Source organism: Thamnophis elegans, chromosome 14 (genome assembly GCF_009769535.1).
Source record: "Thamnophis elegans isolate rThaEle1 chromosome 14, rThaEle1.pri, whole genome shotgun sequence".
Classification (NCBI taxonomy): Eukaryota; Metazoa; Chordata; class Lepidosauria; order Squamata; family Colubridae; genus Thamnophis; species Thamnophis elegans.
Window position 1 is genome coordinate 7121654 of NC_045554.1, and position 21303 is coordinate 7142956.

Sequence of the window (21303 nt, forward strand, 5' to 3'; positions counted from 1 at the left end):
CCACGATGTAAAAAATATGTTGAGACTCTGGAAAGAGTGCAGAGAAGAGCAACAAAGATGATTGGGGGCTGGAGGCTAAAACATGAAGAACGGTTGCAGAATTGGGTATGTCTAGTTAATAGAAAAAAGGACTAGGGGAGACATGATAGCAGTCTTCTAATGTCTCGGGGGCTGCAACAAAGAAGAGGGAGTCAAGCTATTCTCCAAGGCACCTGAGGGCAGGACAAGAAGCAATGGGTGGAAATTAATCAAGGAGAGAAGCAACTTAGAACTAAGGAGAAATTTCCTGACAGTTAGAACAATGAATCAGTGGAACAGCTTGCCTCCAGAAGTTGTGAATGCTCCAAGTCTTTAAGAAGATGTTGGATAGCCATTTGTCTGAAGTGGTGCAGGGTTTCCTGCCTAAGCAGGGGGTTTGGACTAGAAGACCTCCAAGGTCCCTTCCAACTCTTGTTATTCTATTCTAATTGAGTTCGTCAAAATGTCCCGGTGTTCTTATATCAAGTTTTGTCCTTTAGGGATTGGAAAGAATGTTTGGATTTATGTATTGTTACATATCTGGCCTGGTCATTGCAGCTCTCTGTAGGTTGATGATGCCAATAACATCTGGGCTAGGACAGATACGATTTGTTTGGATCTTTGTCCAGGTTACTCGGTGTTCTTTTTCACTGAAAAAATCGTTGCTTAACCTGGCCAGCTACATTGGGGTTTTGTATAAACCGGCGATAAGTAAGCAGCGGAGAGCTTGTTTGACAAAAGAGCCCACGGAAGGGACCGCATCTGTGCATTTTCAGGACTCTCAATTTCTAAATTGGGAGAGTTAACGGCACACACACTTTATTCCCGGAACGGCTGCTTTGCTTGGAAAGTAAAACAGGCGGAGGGATTCTACACTTCTCCCCATTCTTTCTTGCGCAATTCGTTTCTTCGGATTTTCCCACTGATTGTCTTTGGCAACTGTGGAACGAAACTCCATCTGTTGGGCAAGAGCAGAAATTAGAGGGTGGCAAAAGAGGAGAGGACGTGTTGGTACATACAGCTGGAATGAATTCAGAAGTTGCAAAAGTGTGCGACAATAACAAATATGTGTGACGCAGCTTTTCTCCCGGGGGGAATAACTGGCGTAAGGCTTGCATCTGTTAAAATAATCACCGTGTTCCTAATTTGTGTGCCTCTCGGTATTCAAAACCTTGATTTATACCAGAAGTCCATAAACATGGTGACTTTAAGAGTTGTGTATTTCAACTCCGAGAATACTGGCTGAGGAATTCTGGAAGTTGAAGTCCACAAGTCTTAAAGTTGCCAACTTTGGACCCAATTTTCCAGTTGGGTCTTATTTCGTGGGAAACAGGGTAGATAAAGGCTAAGCCACATGGCTAAATCACGGCTTACCTTTCTAGGATACTTGTATGGGGCAGTGACCGTCTTGACGTAGTCCTGTAGTTCCTTGATCAAGGCTTCTTGGTCATGGGAAGGTATTCCGGGGCTAAAACTACGAAGGCTTTCACCACCTTGAAGGTAAGAAATTGGATCAAGAGGATGACAATTTGAAAAAAAAACCAAACTGGGCAGATTAAAAAAATGCGGAATTTGTACCGCTGTAGCTAAAAGATGACAAATTAAGTGTCTGGGGCGCAGCCACTTCTACTTTCCAACATTAAAACCTTGAGCTTAAAAAAAAATTCAAGAGATGGTTTCTCTTAAAGGAAGATACAATAGCAATGGGCCTCTTCAAATCAAGCATTCATTTTAAAAAGCTTCGTTTTGTTAAGCTGTCTAGAACAACAATAAAGCAAAATAAGTCTAATAATTTGAACATTCTATAGGCATTGATAGTTATTAACTTACCTCCTTGCAGCAAACAGCCTGATTAGCACAAGGAAAAAAAATCTGCTTCTGCCTCCCAGCAATTTGCCTCGTGGAGCAAACTGCAAGTTCCACTTTCAGTTTAAGCGGGCCTCCCGATCATCAGCTGTTTCAGGCTGCAGGGATTGCTATCGCCTATTGCAGCCTCTGCAAGCCCCATTTTCCCCATTTGCTGCAAGGAGGTAAATTGCTGGGAGGCAGAGGGCAAAGGGTGGGGGACATTGGGCGAGCGGGGCTACATTCGCTGTATAAGACGCACCCAAATTTTCACCCTCTTTAAGGGGGGGAAGGTGCATCTTATACTCTGAAAAATACGGCAATTTCCTTGCTCTGATAGAGCATTCAGGTAAATTGTTGACAAATCACCTTCGGCTACCCGACAAGCCAAGCTAGAGTCATTTAACACCCCTGTTGCTAAGCAAATAATTGGAGCGATGCACCGGACACTTGTGGCAAGGCAGGTCGTAAAATGGGGCAAAATTCCCTTCAACAAATGTCTCCCTTCAACAAATGGGACTGTCCCTGAAGAGTGTTCGAAGACTACAGGTGATCCAGAATGCAGCCGCGCGAGCGATACTGGGTGTACCTAGATACACCCATGTTACACCTATCCTCCGTGAGCTGCACTGGCTCCCCATTGGTCTCCGAACGCGCTTCAAGGTGCTAGTCGTTACTTTTAAAGCCCTACATGGTTTAGGACCTGGCTACCTGAGAGACCGCCTCCTGTCACATACCTCCCAACAACCAACAAGATCGCACAGGTTGGGCCTCCTCCGGATGCCGTCGGCCGGACAATGCCGGCTGGCGGCCCCTCGGGGGAGGGCCTTCTCTGTAGCTGGGCCGGCCCTGTGGAACGATCTACCCGTAGAGATCCGGACCCTTCCCACTCTCCCGGCCTGAAAAGCCACCAAAATCTGGCTGTTCTGGCAGGCCTGGGGCTGTTGATCAATGTCCAGCCCCACTTAGACAGAATGGATGGTGTGTAATTTTAACAACTGTATTTTTATTCTTAACTTTTTAAAATGTTTTTATCTTGCTCTGTAAGCCGCCCAGAGTCCCATGGGATTGGGCGGCATACAAATTCTATTAAATTTCAAATTTCCCTTAGGGACGTAAATTTTGGGGACTCCATTGTGGTCTTAGCTCAGGGACCATCTATAGTTTGGTTGCATACGTTCAGCCTTCTATACCTCGCCACGGAGGGGGTCCGGGCTGCTGACCACGGCTGCTTCGACCACTGCATCGTGTTCTATCAAAGCATTCTCCACTTCAAACGGTCCAATGCGGTATCTTTAAGAGAGAGAGAGAAAAGGAAGAATTGAATTTCCTTGGCCTGTGAAGAATTCTTACAAGAAAAAGGTAAAGGTTCCCCTCGCACATATGTGCTAGTCGTTCCCGACTGTAGGGGGCGGTGCTCATCTCTGTTTCAAAGCCAAAGAGCCAGCGCTGTCCGAAGACGTCTCCGTGGTCATGTGGCCGGCATGACTCAATGCCGAAGGCGCACGGAACGCTGTTCCCTTCCCACCAAAGGTGGTTCCTATTTTTCTACTTGCAATTTTTACGTGCTTTCCAACTGCTAGGTTGGCAGAAGCCGGACAAGTCACGGGAGCTCCCTCTGTTAGGCGGCGCTAGGGATTCGAACCGCCAAACTGCCGACCTTTCTGATCGACAAGCTCAGCGCCTCAGCCCCTGAGCCACCGCGTCTCTTCTTACAAGAAAAGCGTTGTGTGATTGGGGCTCGGGTGAATTAACCTTACCCGGCAGAATTGATGATGTCGTCTCTTCTCCCTACCAGCCAGAGGTAACCGTCCTCGTCTTGAAATCCTCGGTCCCCGGTGACGTAGAAGTCCCACGGAGGGTCGAAGCTGTTCTTTCTTGATCATCCTGTATATGCAATCATCTCTTTAGAAAGACGTGACTCTGCCGACTTTGGGCAGTGTAGGACAGGATAGAGATCACTAAATGTTTCTGGTGCGATCATTTTGTGAGTTTCAATAAACAACCATATGATGCATTTACTCCTATCTAAGAGTAGATAGTTTCAAAATTCACGGGCTGGATAAATATTTTGTGAAGTGTTTGAAGTCGCTGCCAAGCACTTAAGGATAGAATAGAATAGGATGGGACAGGACAGGACAGGACAAGGAAAGAAGGAAGGAGGATAGGATAGAATAGAACAGATAGAATAAGGAAAGAAGGAAGGAGGATAGAATAGAACAGAACAGAACAAGGAAAGAAGGACAGGATAGAACAGAACAAGGAAAGAAGGAAGGAGGATAGAATAGAACAGAACAAGGAAAGAAGGAAGGAGAAGAGAATAGAACAGAATAAGGAAAGAAGGAAGGAGGATAGGATAGAACAGAACAGAACAAGGAAAGGAGGAAGGATAGAATAGAACAGAACAGAAGAAGGAAAGAGGATGGAATGGAATAGAACAGAACAAAGGAAAGAAGGAAGGAGGATAGAACAGAACAGAATAAGGAAAGAAGGAAGGAGGATAGAAATTGAATGGAACAGAACAAGGGAAGAAGGAAGGAGGATAGAACAGAACAGAAGAAGGAAAGAGGATGGAATGGAATAGAACAGAACAGAACAAGGGAAAGGAGGAAGGATAGAATAGAACAGAACAGAGAAGGAAAGAGGATGGAATGGAATAGAACAGAACAGAACAAGGAAAGAAGGAAGGAGGATAGAACAGAACCGAATAAGGAAAGAAGGAAGGAGGATAGATTGAATGGGAACAGAACAAGGGAAGAAGGGAAGGAGGATAGAACAGAACAGAAGAAGGAAAGAGGATGGAATGGAATAGAAACAGACAGAACAAGGAAAGAAGGAAGGAGGATAGAACAGAACAGAACAAGGAAAGGAAGGAAGGAGGATAGAACAGAATAGAACAGAACAAGGGAGAAGGAAGGAGGATAGAACAGAACAGGAAAGCAGGAAGGAGGATAGAACGACAGAACAAGGAAAGAAGGAAGGAGGGACAGAACAGAACAGAATAAGTAAAGAAGGAAGGAGGATAGAACAGAATAAGGAAGGAAGGAGGATAGAACAGAACAAAACAAGGGAAGAAGGAAGGAGGATAGAACAGAATAAGGAAAGAAGGAAGGAGGACAGAATGGAATAGAACAGAACTTAAACCCTCTGCTAGCTCCATTCAGAGGCCCAGACTCCACCCCGCAAGGGATTATGGGGTCGTTAAATGAGGATGTCATGGTGGGACAGACCTTCTGCAACAGCGAGCATCCCTCCACGGTCTAATAACTCCCAAAAGTTACACTCAAGTGACTTAATTGCCTTCCCCCCCCACCCCCATTTGCCCCCGGACGATCAACGCTTACGGTATATCGAGTGAAGAGGGAGAATGGTCTTGTTGGTTTAATGCGGAGAGCGACGTCTCCTTCTTTCCCAGGAGGTAAAACGTTGCCGTTTTCGTCTATTACCTTCAGCACAAAGAGCAAAATGAATTCATTAAACAAGTGCAGGTGGGACCTCGACTTACAACAGTTCATTGCGTGGCACTGGAAAAAGGGACTATTTTCATACTTATGGCTGTTGTAGCATCCCCACGGTTATATGATTGAAATTCAGGTGCTTGGCAAATTGACTCATATTTACGACGGTTGCAGTGTCCCGAGGTTCACCTGATCCCATTTTGCGAACTTCTGGCAAGCAAAATCAATAGGAAAGCTCTTTTGAGCGAGGCTTCCCAAGAGCAGGAAGGAAACTCCTGGTCCCGACAAAAACCCCTTTATAAATTGACTGTGAATTCTACTCCACATCCAGCAAAGACTTTCGAGGGAGGATTTACGGTCACAGACCTTCTCTGGCTTGGAGAGCTGCCAGGCCGAGATCTGCAGAACTTGGCAAGGAATCTCGGAGAGTCACAAACCAATGAAGCGAACTGATTGTCTCCTGCAAACTCCACTCCCCTTTCGCTCCTCTTTTATTCCCTCTGGAGGGGCCATTCATTGTCCACCTGTGGCCTTACTCCCAAGTCGACCCTGTTCTTCAGCTGTTCCCTTCATCTGGCAATTCTGTGCATGCACACATTGGGAACAGGCTCCAGCTATTCCTCTGCCTCACTGATGTCTGACTCTGAAGGCAGCTGATAACTGTCAGATGGCCCTGGCCCCTTCTCTGCCTCCGACACAGAGCCCTCCTCAGAGCCTTCCCCAGACTCCAGGACTGGCCCATCTTCCTCCCCAACCCTCCTCACTGTCTGAATCTGCCACCAGCTCGGCTGGCGGGCCACAACACAAGCCATATTCACTTAACAACCGTGTTACTAACTCAACAGCCACAGTGATTCACTTAACAACTGTGGCAAGAAAGGTTGTAAAACCCACTGAAGAAATGTCGCCTTTAGCAACAGAAATCTTGGTTTCAACTGTGGTCATAAGTGAAAGACGACCTGTCCATTGGCTCAGAAAGAAACCAGTGTATAAACTAAAGAAACAGGTGAAAGTGCATTCAGCCTTACCAGTTGCTCCCTCTCCGCCTCCCCTCCCCTTTTCCTCGAGTATTAATGGATAACAATACCTGAGTATCATAGTTGGGTGTGGTTTCCCCACGGAGCCTGGCTTGATTTTCATCCCCTTGAAAGTTCCACAACCAGCACCTAATTCCAAGGAATGGGAAGGGAAGCAGGCTGAGAAGCAAATTGTGTAGAAACCTTTCAGGTGGCATGGGGGGAAGTATGTGCTCACTGGCTGTAGGATCTCTAGTGAGGAGGCCGTAGGAAGATCCTCAAGAAAGCCCAATCACATACAGGGAACTCAATTAGTTAATCCCAACTCAAGGAACTTCCAAGAAGACAACACTCCTCCCAACCAAAACTGACCGAGAAAGTAGATAAACTGCAAACTCCCTTCTAGCCCTGATGATGTTACCTAGTTGGGTAATGAAAGGTCTGCAAGAAAACAACCAAGTTCAGAAAACACCAAAGACCCCACAGTCCTCCTCCTCCTCTTCCTCCTCCTCCACCTTGTACTTGAGAGACCGCTTCCTGCCAATTACCTCCTTGCGACCTATTAGATCGCACAGATTAGGCCTCCTCCGAGTTCCATCCGCCAGTCAGTGTCGACTGGCAACTACACGGAGGAGAGCCTTTTCAGTAGTAGCTCCGACCCTTTGGAACGATCTCCCCGTGGAGATTCGTACACTCACCACCGTCCAGACCTTCCGCACAGCTCTCAAGACCTGGCTATCCCGTCAGGCCTGGGGATAAAGATCGTAATCCGTCCCCACCCGAATGATGAATGTTGTGTACTATTTTTACTTATGTATTGTTTTATGTCTTACTGTCTTGTACTCCCCTCCCTATATATTGTAAGCCGCCCTGAGTCCCCTCAGGGAAAAGGGCGGCCTATAAATAATAAAACCATAACCATAACCATAACCACCTCCTCACCAGTGGTGGGTTTCAAATTTTTTTAGAACCTCTTCTGTAGGTGTGGCCTGCTTTGTGGGAGTGGCTTGCCAGCCATGTGACCGGGTGGGAGTGGCTCGCTGGCCATGTGACTGGGTGGGAGTGGCTTACCGGCCATGTGACTGGGTGGGCGTGGCCAACTTGTAAAATGTGGTGAAACTCACTTAACAACGCTCTTGCTTAGCAACCAAAATGTTGGCTCAGAAACTCTGGCATTTGAAGCACACAAGTCTTAAAGCTGTCAAGTTACAAGACTCTTGCACCCCTAACCCTTAAAAAAAAAACCCAGGAGTGTTCAAACTTGACAGCTTTAAGACTTGTGGACTTCAACTCCCAGAATTCCTCCTCTCGCTCTTCATCTTGATGATGTGCGGACAGGCGAGGGGAGGGAGGGAGCTGGAACCGGTTCTATACGGCACGGTAGATTTGTGGAACCTCTTCTATAGAAGAGGTTAGAACTGGCAGGAACCCACCCCTGCTCCTCACAAATCCCATTCTCTTCTAGCACTGATGATGTTACCTAGCTGGATCATGAAACGTCTGCAAGAAAACCACCAAGCTAATAGAGGACCAAGGAAGTTCAACAGCTGAACCCTAATCTCAAACATTCTCTTCTGTTGGTACCATTTGTTGAACAATTCATGGGTCAAACCTTTCCTTCTACTGTAGAACCATCCGAGATAATTGGATTTGTCATGGGATGTTATTTAAAAAAAAATACTAGATTAAGGCGTGAAAGATGATGGTGATTTTAACCAACTCGCCATCTTTTCTCCCCAAAGAGCATTCAAAGCCGGGGTGAAACACTACCGGTTCGGACCAGTTTGCCCGAACCGGTAGTAAAAATTGCTACCTCTTTCGGGCGAATTGGTAGTTTCCAACGATCAGCTTTGACGCGCAATTTTTATTAGCTAGAATCATTGCTAATCTAAATCGCGTAGTGTAGCGGATTCCCTCCCCCCCCACTTTGTAGGCGTGCTCAGTAGAAGGCTCCGCCTACCCACCCGAATGTCATCACATCCAGTTTTTGACACCACACATGTGCGGGGGGTCCTGCTCATGCGGGGAGGTGGCGCGTGTGAATGAAGCGAGCAAGCGCACACATGCGCTCACATTTGCAAATCAGTAGCGAAGGTAAGTTGATTTCACCCCCGACTCAAAGCTCTTCAAATGTTTACCAGTAGACTGTCCTCCATGGACAAAATAGCTTACCGTTTCCGTCTGCCCGTATCCTTCGTAGATGTCCAGGCCGGTTTCTCTTTTCCACTGGTCCATCACTTCGGGATTGATCGCTTCTCCCGCACTCAGGCAATGTTTGAGGTTCTGGAATTTATAACTTGGAATAAATGAAGAATAGCAGAGAAAGGAAAGAGACGGTTTTTAAAAGGTAAGCTCTCAGGCTGATTTAACAATTGACTTCTTGAGTTGGCTGTCTAGATTTTGCAAAAATTGGCATGGGTTGTTTGTTTGGAAAAATCATCCTTGTTTGGATGAGGGTGGATCAGAGGTGGGTTCCTACCAGTTCGCACCAGTTCGGTAGAACCGGTTCGTCAAATCTACCGAACCGGTTAGAAGAGGTTCCACCAGAAAGCAGGCCACACCTACAGAAGAGGTTCCAAAAATGTTTGAAACCCACCACTCACATCCTAATCCTCACACACAAACACACACACACAAACACACACAGACAGACAGACTCACACAGAGAGAGAAAGAGAAAGAAAGGAAGAAAGAAAGAAAGAAAGAAAGAAAAAGTGAGAGAGAGATGAAAGAAAAAAAGGAAAAAGGGACAGAGACAAAAGGAAGGAGAGGGGGAGAGAGAGAGAGAGAGAGAGAGAGAGAACATATGGCCGGCAAGCCACTCCCACCAGGTCACATGGCCGGCAAGCCACTCCCACAAAGGAGGCCACACCCACAGAGTAGGTTCGAAAATTTTTTGAAACCCACCACTGGGGTGTGTGTAGGATGACTCACCGACCTGCGATTTTAGGACATATTATCTCCCTCCCACCAAATGCTTTGGTTCAAAATGAAAAGACACATCCAGAATCTTTTCTTTAAAAGAAGTGTTTGGTTAACAGATGCTTTCTCAATGCTTAAAATGTTTAGGCTTCCAGCTGTTGTAGCCAGAGGAGCTGGCAGCAGATTCGGACAGTGAGGAGGTTGGGGAGGAAGATGGGCCAGTCCTGGAGTCTGGGGAAGGCTCGGATGAGGGCTCTGTGTTGGAGGCAGAGGGGGGCCCAGGGCCGTATGCCAGTTATCAGCTGCCTTCAGAGTCAGACATCAGTGAGGCAGAGGAACAGCTGGAGCCTGTTCCCAGTGTGTGCATGCGCAGAGCTGCCAGAAAAACAGAACAGCTAAGAAATCAGGGTCGACTTGGGAGTAAAGCCACACCTTGGAGGTGATTGGCCCCTCCCATAGGAAACAAAAGAAGAACACACTGGTTGACTCCTGTTCTTTAGCTGCTCCCTTCGTCTGGCCACTCTGCGCATGCACACACTGGGAATAGGCTCCAGCTGTTCTTCTGCCTCACTGATGTCTGATTCTGAAGGCAGCTGATAACTGGCATACAGCCCTGGCCCCCTCTCTGCCTCCGACACAGAGCCCTCATCAGAGCCTTCCCCAGACTCCAGGACTGGCCCATCTTCCTCCCCAACCTCCTCACTGTCCGAATACGCTGCCAGCTCTGCTGGCTACTGGTGGGTCACAACAGGTGTTGCCTCCACCAAAATGCAGCCTCACTGTGATGTGTGAGTCCAGCTGAGGCTTCCTGGGGCTTGTTCCCAACTCATGGTTTAAAGGAGCCAATCTCGAAATGCCTTACATTTACAAATTGTAATTATCACTTTACCTGCTTATGTTATGTTGGACGAGCATCCGATACACAGTTGGCGCGGAACAGAAGGTAGTGATGGGAAACCTGGACAACATCTAAATGATTAGAAAAGATAAAAAACAGATAATGGGATGCACCGTTGTCTCAATACAACCTGAAAAGAAGACGCAACCAGCGCAGGTCAAGCTGCCCCGAACGTGGTTAAGGAAGCTAACAAACCATGATTGCAAGGGAGTTCACAACTTACTGTTTTGCTCCTGTATCTGGTTACTGTGAATCTCTTAATGGTTAAATAAACTTTGGAGTGGTTGCTATGATTGAGCTGACAATATACTTGACACCAAAGAATGGAGGCCTTTGAACTCTGGTGCTGGAGAAGACTCCTGCGAGTCCCTTGGACTGCAAGGCCATCCAACCGGTCAATCCTAGAGGAGATCCGCCCTGACTGCTCTTTAGAAGGCCAGATCCTGAAGAGGAAACTCAAAGACTTTGGCCACCTAATGAGAAGGAAGGACTCCCTGGAGAAGAGCCTCATGCGGGGAACGATGGAGGGCAAAAGAAGAAGGACTGCAAGGCCATCCAACCGGTCAGTCCTAGAGGAGATCAACCCTGACTGCTTTTGAGAAGGCCAGATCCTGAAGAGGAAACTCCAATACTTTGGCCACCTAATGAGAAGGAAGAAGGACTCCCTGGAGAAGAGCTTCATGCTGGGAACGATGAAGGGCAAAAGAAGGAGGGAAAGACAGAGAATGAGGTGGCTGGATGGAGTCACCAAAGCAGCCGGCGTGAGCTTCAATGGACTCCAGAGGAAGGTAGAGGGCAAGGAGGCCTGGAGGAACATGGTCGATGGGGTCACGATGGGTCAGACACGACTTCACAACTAACAACAATATACTTGACACTTACTTCAAGGACAAGTTTAGAATCAAAACGTGGCATGTGATGGATAAATATGCCTGCCCCTTGGCTCCAGGGGGCAAAAACGCTACTCCATGCAGATTTCGCCCAGCCCGTGTCTGAAGTGTTCCACATCAGGTCGGAGGAAGTCAAATCAAGCCAATACCTAAATGACAGGAAAGTGTATTCAAATATCACCTGCCAATCAAAGAGAACATCTGTAGCTCAGGGTTGAACTGTGGGATCCCAGGTGCCCTCTGAACTTGGTGTTTGCTGACCCCCTGGCTTAGGACAATTTGACGAACTGTCAGCCTCCGCTTCGCTTTCTTACTATCGGCTGCCATAGAAACGGGGAGGGTGGGGGCACGGTATTTGGGATGGGAATAAATGGTACAGGAGTGATATGGAAAAGGGCGTTATCTTCCTCACCATCTTCTGCGCACGCTGGTCAAGGCCAAGCGTCAATACCAACCGTCAATACCAACACAATGGTGCCTTTTGGAGAATCACCCCACGTGACACCTAAGGGAGTTGCAGATTGGACACTGGGGTGGGGCTGTTGGAGGGAGGGGGCTGGGTTATCATTTGATGTGTACTTGTTCGCGCCTTCCTGGCTCAGATCTTGCTTTGCTTTCGCTGCTATCTTTTCCTAACCGGTAGAAGTATTTTAATTCCACGAACAATGGCGTTAGGGGCCTTCTCTCTCGTGACCCATCAAAACCGCGCTCGACTAAACCGCACCCGATTAAACCGCGTCGCTGATGTCATCAACAGGGCGACAACAGCCAGCGCGGAGAAAGAAGGGCCCTTTAAATAGCGCTTTGAAAGCAAGCCGATTCAACTTAAGGTAAGGGTTAGCTTTAGGGTTAGCTTTAGGGTTAGGGTTAGGGTTAGGGTTAGGTTTAGGGTTAGGTTAAGGGTTAGGGTTAGGTTTAGGTTTAGGTTTAGGTTTAGGGTTAGGTTAAGGGTTAGGGTTAGGTTTAGGGTTAGGTTAACGGTTAGGGTTAGGGTTAGGGTTAGGGTTAGGTTAAGGGTTAGGGTTAGGTTTAGGGTTAGGTTAAGGGTTAGGTTTAGGGTTAGGTTAAGGGTTAGGGTTAGGTTAAGGGTTAGGTTTAGGGTTAGGTTTAGGATTAGGTTTAGGGGGGTTAGGTTTAGGTTTAGGGGTTAATTTTAGGTTTAGGGTTTACAGCGTGCTTCTGTCTCCGCGCTGTTGTTGCCCTGTTGATGACGTCAGCGACGCGGTTTAGTCGGGTGCGGTTTAGTCGGGCGCGGTTTTGTGGTGGAACCCTTCTTTCTTGGTTATTGAGGGAGGCATGCCTGACACAAGCCAATCAACATCCATTGGGGCAACTCACAGGCTCTTCCCTACCTTCCAGTGAAGTCAAGTCCAATTCCATGGCTCGCGTGGGAATGCTCGGTCATTTTCGGAGCTCCCGTCGTACCGCTAGTGAAATATATGGCCATCAGATCACTGCTTTTCGTGGCCACACAAGTGTGCTCTGGAGACGCAAGCCTGTGTAGAACATTGTGCATGAGCCCACTATTAACTTCAACAGCGGATCTCTTCTTGGCGCTCATACCTTTCGTAGGAACGCAAATCCAGACAACGGATTGTTTTATCTATTCAATTTCTATCCCGCCTTTATTATTTTTACAAGTAACTCAAGGTGATGAACATGTGCAACACACTTTCCTCCCCCTGTTTTCCCCACAACAATTGTGTCAGGTGGGTTGAGCTGAGAGAAGACTGGCCCAAGGTCACTCAATTGACTTTCACGCCTAAGACGGGACTAGAACTCACCACCTCCTGGTGATTGGCCCAAAGTCACCCAGCTGCCTCTCATGGCTAAGGCGGGACTAGAACTCTCAGTTGCCTGGTGATTGGCCCAAAGTCACCCAGCTGCCTTTCATGGCTAAGGCGGGACTAGAACTCTCAGTTGCCTGGTGATTGGCCCAAAGTCACCCATCTGCCTTTCATGGCTAAGGCGGAACTAGAACTCACTGACCCCCGGTGATTGGCCCAAAGTCACCCATCTGCCTTTCATGGCTAAGGCGGGACTAGAACTCACTGTCCCCTGGTGATTGGCCCAAAGTCACCCAGCTGCCTTTCATGGCTAAGGCGGGACTAGAAATCACTGTCCCCTGGTGATTGGTCCAAAGTCACCCAGCCTGCTTTCATCGCTAAGGCAGTACTAGAACTCCCAGTCTCCCAGTTTCTATCCCGGTGCCTTAGCCATGAGACCAAATTGGCTCTCCCTGTCCATCCTGCATTCCTCAATTATTACAGTTTATGCACTGCTGGCTGGGGAATTGTAGGCGTTGTAGTCCACCTGCCCGAAAGCTGCTAAGGTTGAGAAACGCTGGAATGGGAAGGAATGCTTCCATTTGACCAATCTGACTACTTACTCCAACATATTGCTGAAGCTCATCCAGCCTTTTCTGGGTTCCTTGGACACCGTGAACTTCACCTCCAGGGATGGGCATTTGGAAGCCACCATGTCCACCGCAGGAGCCAGGGAAGAGTCCGTGATGATACACTTGGCTTTGGAAGCCTCTAAGCGGTGGTGGAGATCTTTCGCTGTCAGCTGTGTGGTTCCAGGAATCAGCACAGCTCCTAAGAGAAGAAATTAGTGACCCTCCTAAGATGTCAGCCTCTTCAAGGGAAGAAGAAAGAGGTAAGGAGAGGTGGGTGGAAAGGAGAGAAAGAGAAGGAGAGGTGGGTGGAAAGGAGAGAAAGAGAAGGAGAGGAGGATGGAAGGGAGAGAAAGAGAAGGAGAGGAGGGTGGAAGGGAGAGAAAGAGAAGGAGAGGAGGGTGGAAGGGAGAGAAAGAGAAGGAGAGGAGGGTGGAAGGGAGAGAAAGAGAAGGAGAGGAGGGTGGAAGGGAGAGAAAGAGAAGGAGAGGAGGGTGGAAGGGAGAGAAAGAGAAGGAGAGGTGGGTGGAAAGGAGAGAAAGAGAAGGAGAGGTGGGTGGAAAGGAGAGAAAGAGAAGGAGAGGTGGGTGGAAAGGAGAGAAAGAGAAGGAGAGGAGGGTGGAAGGGAGAGAAGAGAAGGAGAGGAGGGTGGAAGGGAGAGAAAGAGAAGGAGAGGAGGGTGGAAAGGAGAGAAAGAGAAGGAGAGGAGGGTGGAAGGGAGAGAAAGAGAAGGAGAGGAGGGTGGAAGGGAGAGAAAGAGAAGGAGAGGAGGGCAGGAAGGGGAAGAGACGGGGTAGGAGTAGGGAAGAGGTAAGGGAAGAAGGAAGGGGAAGGCGAGGAGGAAGGAAGGAAGTAGAGAAGGAAGGGAGGGAGAAAAGAGAGGGAAAATAAGGTAGTGTTTAGTGTTACAACAGGCGCCAGGGATGGTAAACAAAGCAACCCAAGCTTTATATTATAACCTTTTAAATGGAATAACAAAAGTATAAGAATGGCAAAGAAAAAGAATAACCATGTGAATGTATATCTATAATTGTATGTAAGAGAATAAATGACAGTAATAATATATAGCACAATATAGGTAAACAATATTTTGTTATAAATAGCTAAGTATAAATAAATATAGAATAGCACATAAAAATGGATAACAATTAAGGGGACCATGAATGCAAGATAGAAATGTATGGAAGGGAAAACACTAACTGTAAAAAAACCGATACGGAACTGCTGTATGATACACTTCTTGTTCCTATTTTGTTTTAAGTCATGTGTTTGTTTTTGTTGATATGTTTATGTGTTTAAAATAAAATTTTAAAAAAAAAAGATGTCAGCCTCTTATCGCTTTGGGCATTCAGACATTGCAGGGTAATGAAACATCTGGAAGAAAATAACCAAGGTCAGAGAGCATCAAAGGGGAGGGGGAGAGAGAGAGGGAGGGAGGGAAGGAGGGAGGGAGGGAGGGAGGGAGGAAGGAAGGAAGGAAGGAAGGAAGGAAGAATCATATGTATAATGCAATGTTTCTCAACCAGGAGTTGAAATCCACACAGCTTAAAGTAGCCATGGTTGAGAAACCTTGGTCCAATGTATTAGCCGATGCCAACAGGAAAGAGATTCTGGTTCTGGTTGCCTGCCCAAAAGGATCCTCCTCCTCCATTCTGTCAAAACCCAGGCTGGTGGGTGGGACATTGTTACTTCTCACCTGTACGGATACAAGCCAGGTTCAGGAGCCACCATTCGGGAACACGCGGAAGAATCACCACCACTCTGTCTCCTTCCCGCAGGCCCCCCTGCTCGGAGAGCACCGTGGCGGCTTTTTGGGATTCCAAGGCCAGCTCCGCAAAACTCCACTTCACTTGGGTCCCTTGCTCACCGACCCACCAAAGAGCAGGGCTGGGGGGCCGCCTTCCTTCCTGGGGGAAAGAAGTCAACCATGAGGGGAATCGGATCAGAGCTGGAGAGCTGCCACTGCAGAGGTGGGTTCCTACCAGTTCGCACCAGTTCGGTAGAACCGGTTCGTCAAATCTACCGAACCGGTTAGAAGAGGTTCCACCAGTGGACCCGGAAAGCAGGCCACACCTACCGAAGAGGTTCCAAAGAGGTTGAAACCCACCACTCACACACACACACACACACAGACAAACAGAAAGAGAAAGAAAGGAAGAAATAAAGAAATAAAAAAGAAAAAAAGAAAGAAAAAGAGAGAGATGAAAGAAAAAAAGGAAAAAGGGACAGAAGGAAGGAGAGAGAGAGAGAGAAAGAAAGAAAGAAAACACATGGCCAGCAAGCCACTCCCACCAGGTCACATGGCTGGCAAGCCACTCCCACAAAGGAGGCCACACCCACAGAGTAGGTTGGAAAATTTTTTGAAACCCACCACTGCCCAACACATTATCCCTTAATGATGATCCCTTGTGCAAAAGATGGGGGGGTGGGGGTGGGGGTGGGGGGAAACCATACCTTTTCTGCCTGGGCCCAGCTGTCCACCACATCTTTGGCAAAATTGAAATATTCCGGCACCTCCGGCTTATACTGTTCGCAAATGGATTTGTAGTCTGTGAAATTCTGAGCCGCCAAAGGGATTTTGGCTTTGCTGAAGCTTCTGGAAGAAAAGAGGCAGAGGGACCGCAGGATCCTAGCAGCTGAGACGTTGCACCTTATTGTCAAAGTGACACAAGCCATCCTGGTCTCATCTGCCTGGCCTGTTTTCTGTCAATCACCGCCTATCTGAAATGCAGAATGGAAATGTCCCGATTGGTTTATTATAGCCTTTTTAGAGCAGAGCAAAACTGCACTTCCTTGTGGTTTGCCTCTCTGCTTTTAATTAATCTTATTGCATAACCTGTCACTCGTTGGGAATTTCCAACGTTTTAAAAGAAACAAAACAAGAAGAAGGATAAAAAAAGGAGGATATATGTTAAATTGAAAGATGTTTATTGAAATTATAAATACCATCAACATAACATGGAGCTTGCTCAGAGATTGAAATACACCAAGTAAATGAGATGAAGAATGTGGAAGAGGGGAGACAGGTAAAGGGAAGAAGAGAGGGTTAGGAGAGAGGGCAGGGTGGGAAGAGGAGGCAAGAAAGAAGGAGTGGAAAGGGGAGAGAGGAGAAGGAGAAAGGAAGTAGAGGAAAGAGGGAAGAAAGGAGGTAGGGAAAAGGAGGAGAGAAAGGAGGAGTGGAAAGGGGAGAGAGGAGAGAGGGAGAGGAAGTAGAGAAGAGAGGGAAGAAAGGAGGTAGGGAAGGGGAGGAGAGAAAGGAGGAGTGGAAAGGGGAGAGAAGAGAAGGAGAGAGGAAATAGAGGAGAGGGAAGAAAGGAGGTAGGGAAGAGGAGGAGAGAAAGGAGTGGAAAGGGGAGAGAGGAGAAGGAGAGAGGAAGAGGAAGTAGAGAAGAGAGGGAAGAAAGGAGGTGGGGAAGGGGAGGAGAGAAAGGAGTGAAAAGGGGAGAGAGAAGGAGAGAGGAAGAGGAAGTAGAGAAGAGAGGGAAGAAAGGAGGTAGGGAAGAAGAGGAGAGAAAGGAGGAGTGGAAAGGGGAGAGAAGAGAAGGAGAGAGGAAGTAGAGAAGAGAGGGAAGAAAGGAGGTAGGGAAGAGGAGGAGAGAAAGGAGGAGTGGAAAGGGGAGAGAGGAGAAGGAGAGAGGAAGAGGAAGTAGAGAAGAGAGAAGAAAGGAGGTGGGGAAGGGGAGGAGAGAAAGGAGTGAAAAGGGGAGAGAGAAGGAGAGAGGAAGAGGAAGTAGAGAAGAGAGGGAAGAAAGGAGGTAGGGAAGGGGAGGAGAGAAAGGAGGAGTGGAAAGGGGAGAGAAGAGAAGGAGAGAGGAAGTAGAGAAGAGAGGGAAGAAAGGAGGTAGGGAAGGGAGGAGAGAGGGAGAAGAAAGTGATGGATAAGGTACAAATATGATGTATGGAGAGCAGAAGAGCCAATAATTGATTTTGGGAGTTGATGGTAAGATGAATTGATGTAAACATTTAATAAAACATAATAGATGTTGGCTATGTAATAGTATACATGTGATTAAATGTTACGAAATGAAAAAATAAAAAAACTTGATAATTAAAAAAAACAAGAGGAAGGATCGCCAGAAGAAGGAAGGAGAAGGGAAATTGCAATGCATGCTGTTGTTGGCTTGTTTAAGTAGCGTAAACATTTAGAGCTGTGGTGGCGCAGTGGTTAGAATGCAGTACTGCAGGCTACTTCTGCTGACTGCCTGCAATTTGGCAGTTCGAATCTCACCCGGCGCCAGGTTGACTCAGCCTTCCGTCCTTCTGAGGTGGGTAAAATGAGGATCCACATTGTGTGTGTGTGTGGGGGGGAAGAGGCTGACTCTGTAAACCGCTTAGAGAGAGCTGTAAAGCACTATGAAGCGGTATATAAGACAAAGTGCTATTGCTATTGCTAAGGATTACGAAAGGCAGGGGGCAATCCCAGATCTGCAAGAGACTTGAATTTTGTGCTCCTTATTTTTCTCCCATGACTGCCAACATGAAAGAAATGGTGTGGGAATCAACTGATAAAAAATGCTGGCAGTTGGATCTGCATAAAACCGTTGCAAGCAAAGTTCTCTTGGCATTGTGACATAGGAGACCAAACAGCAACTGAATATGCTGCCAAGGCTGAATGTAGTAACAACGCTATGTAAAATATGTGCTAACTTGGCAGAGAGCTCCAACCCTTTGTAAGCCACATTTGGGATTTACAAACCTGTCTGAAGGCGAAGCCAGCTGGTGTGCTACAATACCAGGAGTCCTACCTGTAGTAGAAGAGAGGGAAGGAGAGAGGAAAGGAGAGAAAGATTGGGAGGGATAGAAAGAGGAGGAGAGAGGGCATGAAGGGGAAGAGGTAGAGAGGAGTAGGGGAGAGGAAGGGGAAGAAGGGAAGGGAAAGGAGAGGGAAGGGAAGAAGGGAAGGGGAAGGAGAGGAGGAAAGAAGAAAGTAGAGAAGGGAAGGAGGGAGAAAAGGAAAGGAAATTAGGGTGGCAGCAAAATAAAACAGGTGTATGGGATGGCAAGCAAAGCAATCCCGATCATATATTTAATTTTTTTTATATGGAAAAATGAATGTTTAAAAGTGTTAAAATAATAACCATGAGAGTGTATACTTGTAATATGTGCGTGAGACTAAAAAATAATAATAAAAACTTTTAACAAAAAGAAAGCCGAGCAGTCCTCCACTTCCAGCCACATTTGAGTCCCAGCTTTCTGTTGCTAAAGAGAGAACGTTTGTTACGTGAGTTTTGCCCCCCGTTGTGCGATTTTTCTCGCCGCGGTTGTTAAATGAATCGCAGCAGGACTTCGGTTGGTCAGGCGGTTGTTAAGCGGATCTGGCTTCCCCGTTGATTTTACTTGTCGGGAGGTCGCCAAAAGCCATCGGCTGACCCCGGGGACGCTGCCACCGTCATAAATAGGAGTCAGTTGCCAAGCTCCTGAATTTTGATCATGTGACCATGGGGACGATGCAAAGTGTGAGAAACGGTCATAAATCCTTTTTTCCTCAGCGCTGTTGTAATTTAGAACGGTCCCTAAACGCACTGTCGTAAGTTGAGGACTGCTTGTAAATTGACGTGATTATAAAGGGCAGATTATCATTTTAATAAATCTGCAATTCCTCATGTTCTGGAGATATCCCAACCTAGTCAAGTTGCTTGTTTGAATGGGGGGAATCATTTCTTTCCTCCGAAATCCAGAAGTCTGTCAGTGCGGCGTCTGATATGATTGACATTTGCTAGTACCATTTGGTCTAAAAAAGTGTCTATTTCCGCTTCAGCTCCAAAAGGAAATCTGAAGAAAATTAGGAACTATTCCCGTTGTGTTTGGAACAACTGGAAATCCATTCCGGAAAACAAACTGAAAATTAGACTGTTTATAATGTCAGAAGACCCTAACTGGAAATGGACATGCTGTGGACGATCGCAGAAGTTCTCAGTGCACTTGAGGAATACGATGCTTAATGGACAAAGTTATTTTTAATTTAAAAAGTCAGATCTGCTGAAAAAGGAGCCAGGAGAAAAAAAAAGACAAGCGTGTCAAATGCCCTCTCGGAAGCCAATTTTCTTCTTTTAACAGCCACGCAATCCGCAAGAGAGATCTACCTCTCTGATCCCTGCTTCTAAAGCATGTAATATAGTGTATCTGGAAGGGAAGAAGACCTGAAATCAAATCTCTTTCCAGCCCTATGTTCATTGAGGGACTTTTTACCTTCTCAGAAGGTCTCAGCTTGATCTGCCCCAGAAAACTACAAGCAAAAGGTAAGGTAAAGGTTCCCCTCGCACATCTGTGCTAGTTGTTCCCGACTCTAGGGGGCGGTGCTCATCTCTGTTTCAAAGCCGAAGAGCCAGCGCTGTCCGAAGACCTCTCCGTGGTCATGTGGCCGGCATGACTCAATGCCGAAAGCGCACGGAACGCTGTTCCCTTCCCACCAAAGGTGGTCCCTATTTTTCTACTTGCATTTTTTACGTGCTTTCGAACTGCTAGGGTGGCGGAAGCTGGGACAAGTAACGGGAGCTCACTCCGTTACGCGGCGATAGGGATTCGAACCGCTGAACTGCCGACCTTTCTGCTCGACAAGCTCAGCGTCTTAGCCACTGAGCCCTTATAAACGAAACCACAAATGCATATCCCAAAAACTATATGAAATCATCATCATAATTCTGAACATGAAATAAGAGCTGGATTTATTCTCTTACCTTCTTGAAAATTCAACAGGTAGTTGGAATTCTGTTGTTGATTATTTTTTCAGAGAATGTCCTCTTCTGGATTCATGGAAAGCCAATTGACTTTAAGCCCCCACCTCTTTACAGGAGCTGCAAGGAAGTTAATCCCACTCAGGTAAAATGAGAAAACTCAGCTAAAAACTCACAAGAGCTGAAGCAAACGTCTCGAGGACTCGGACACCATGCAAATGTCCTCTCTTTCCACCTTGGAAACTGTCCAGAGAAGGAGGTGGAGGGTTTTTTCCCTAAGGTGTGAAGGACACAGTATGTCACGCAGGCATTTTGCTCCAGGGGAAAAACTGGTCGGGCATCTCTGAAGCAATCTGCAACCTTCCACCGGTGCCAGCTAGACGAGGAATTGCAGAAAAAGTTGGATAAAAGAGGTGGCCCCACTGCTAAGACTACATACACCCTTTATTATAAAGGACCGAAGGAGTATATGAATCAGTTGTGGCTATTTGCTTTTATTATGAATTGCTTATGCTACTACATCCGTGTTATTGATTAAACTGTTGGAAGAAATGTCCTTCTGAGTTCAGTTCCAAGTGGGGGAAAAGGCACTGGAAACATGGAGGCTGCTTGGAAAGATGGTTTTGATGGGGGACAGGATCACACAGCTTGAGCTCCTGAGCAGAAAAGGGGGACCCCATGCTTCCAGATGTTGGGTTGACTTGAATCTCTTTTAATTGAATTGAATTCTAATTTGATCTTTTATCCACCTGCTTTCTCTATGTCTGTATCTATGTTATCTATGTCTGTTTGTCTATCATGTAATCTATGTGATTGCTCTCTCTCTCTTTCTTGTTTAGGGTTTTCTTATTGCACAAAGTGTCATTTTTGGCCTTTCTTTTAGTTCAGTGTTTCTCAACCTTGGCAACTTGAAGATGTCTGGACTTCAACTCGCAGAATTCCCCAGCCAGCGAATGCTGGCTGGGACTTCTGGGAGTTGAAGTCCAGGCATCTTCAAGTTGCCAAGGTTGAGAAACTGGCTGGGGAATTCTGGGAGTTGAAGTCCAGGCATCTTCAAGTTGCCAAGGTTGAGAAACACTGTTTTAGTAGTTGTATCTTAACAACGCCTTTCTGTCAGATTCGGGCTGCAGAATTCGGGAGGGCCACTAGCTGGCGCCACAGAGCCATCCTCTCTTGAATTTCCGCGC

At 46.9% G+C, this 21303-nt stretch overlaps 1 protein-coding gene across 1 annotated transcript; it reads right to left on the reverse strand.

Annotated features, from left to right (window-relative positions):
• Positions 1–474: 474 nt before the first annotated feature.
• LOC116517296 (acyl-coenzyme A synthetase ACSM3, mitochondrial-like) lies at positions 475–21006 on the reverse strand. Its single transcript, XM_032230152.1, is given in 18 exon segments — positions 475–976; positions 1393–1475; positions 1478–1511; positions 3057–3156; positions 3624–3717; positions 3720–3750; positions 5208–5309; positions 6409–6431; positions 6434–6487; positions 8506–8633; positions 10149–10228; positions 11040–11196; positions 12400–12543; positions 13437–13644; positions 15139–15349; positions 15897–16163; positions 18139–18187; positions 20120–21006. Coding segments are annotated over 16 exon segments (1827 nt in total). The 5' UTR covers positions 16119–16163; positions 18139–18187; positions 20120–21006; the 3' UTR covers positions 475–820.
• Between the last annotated feature and the right edge of the window lie 297 nt (positions 21007–21303).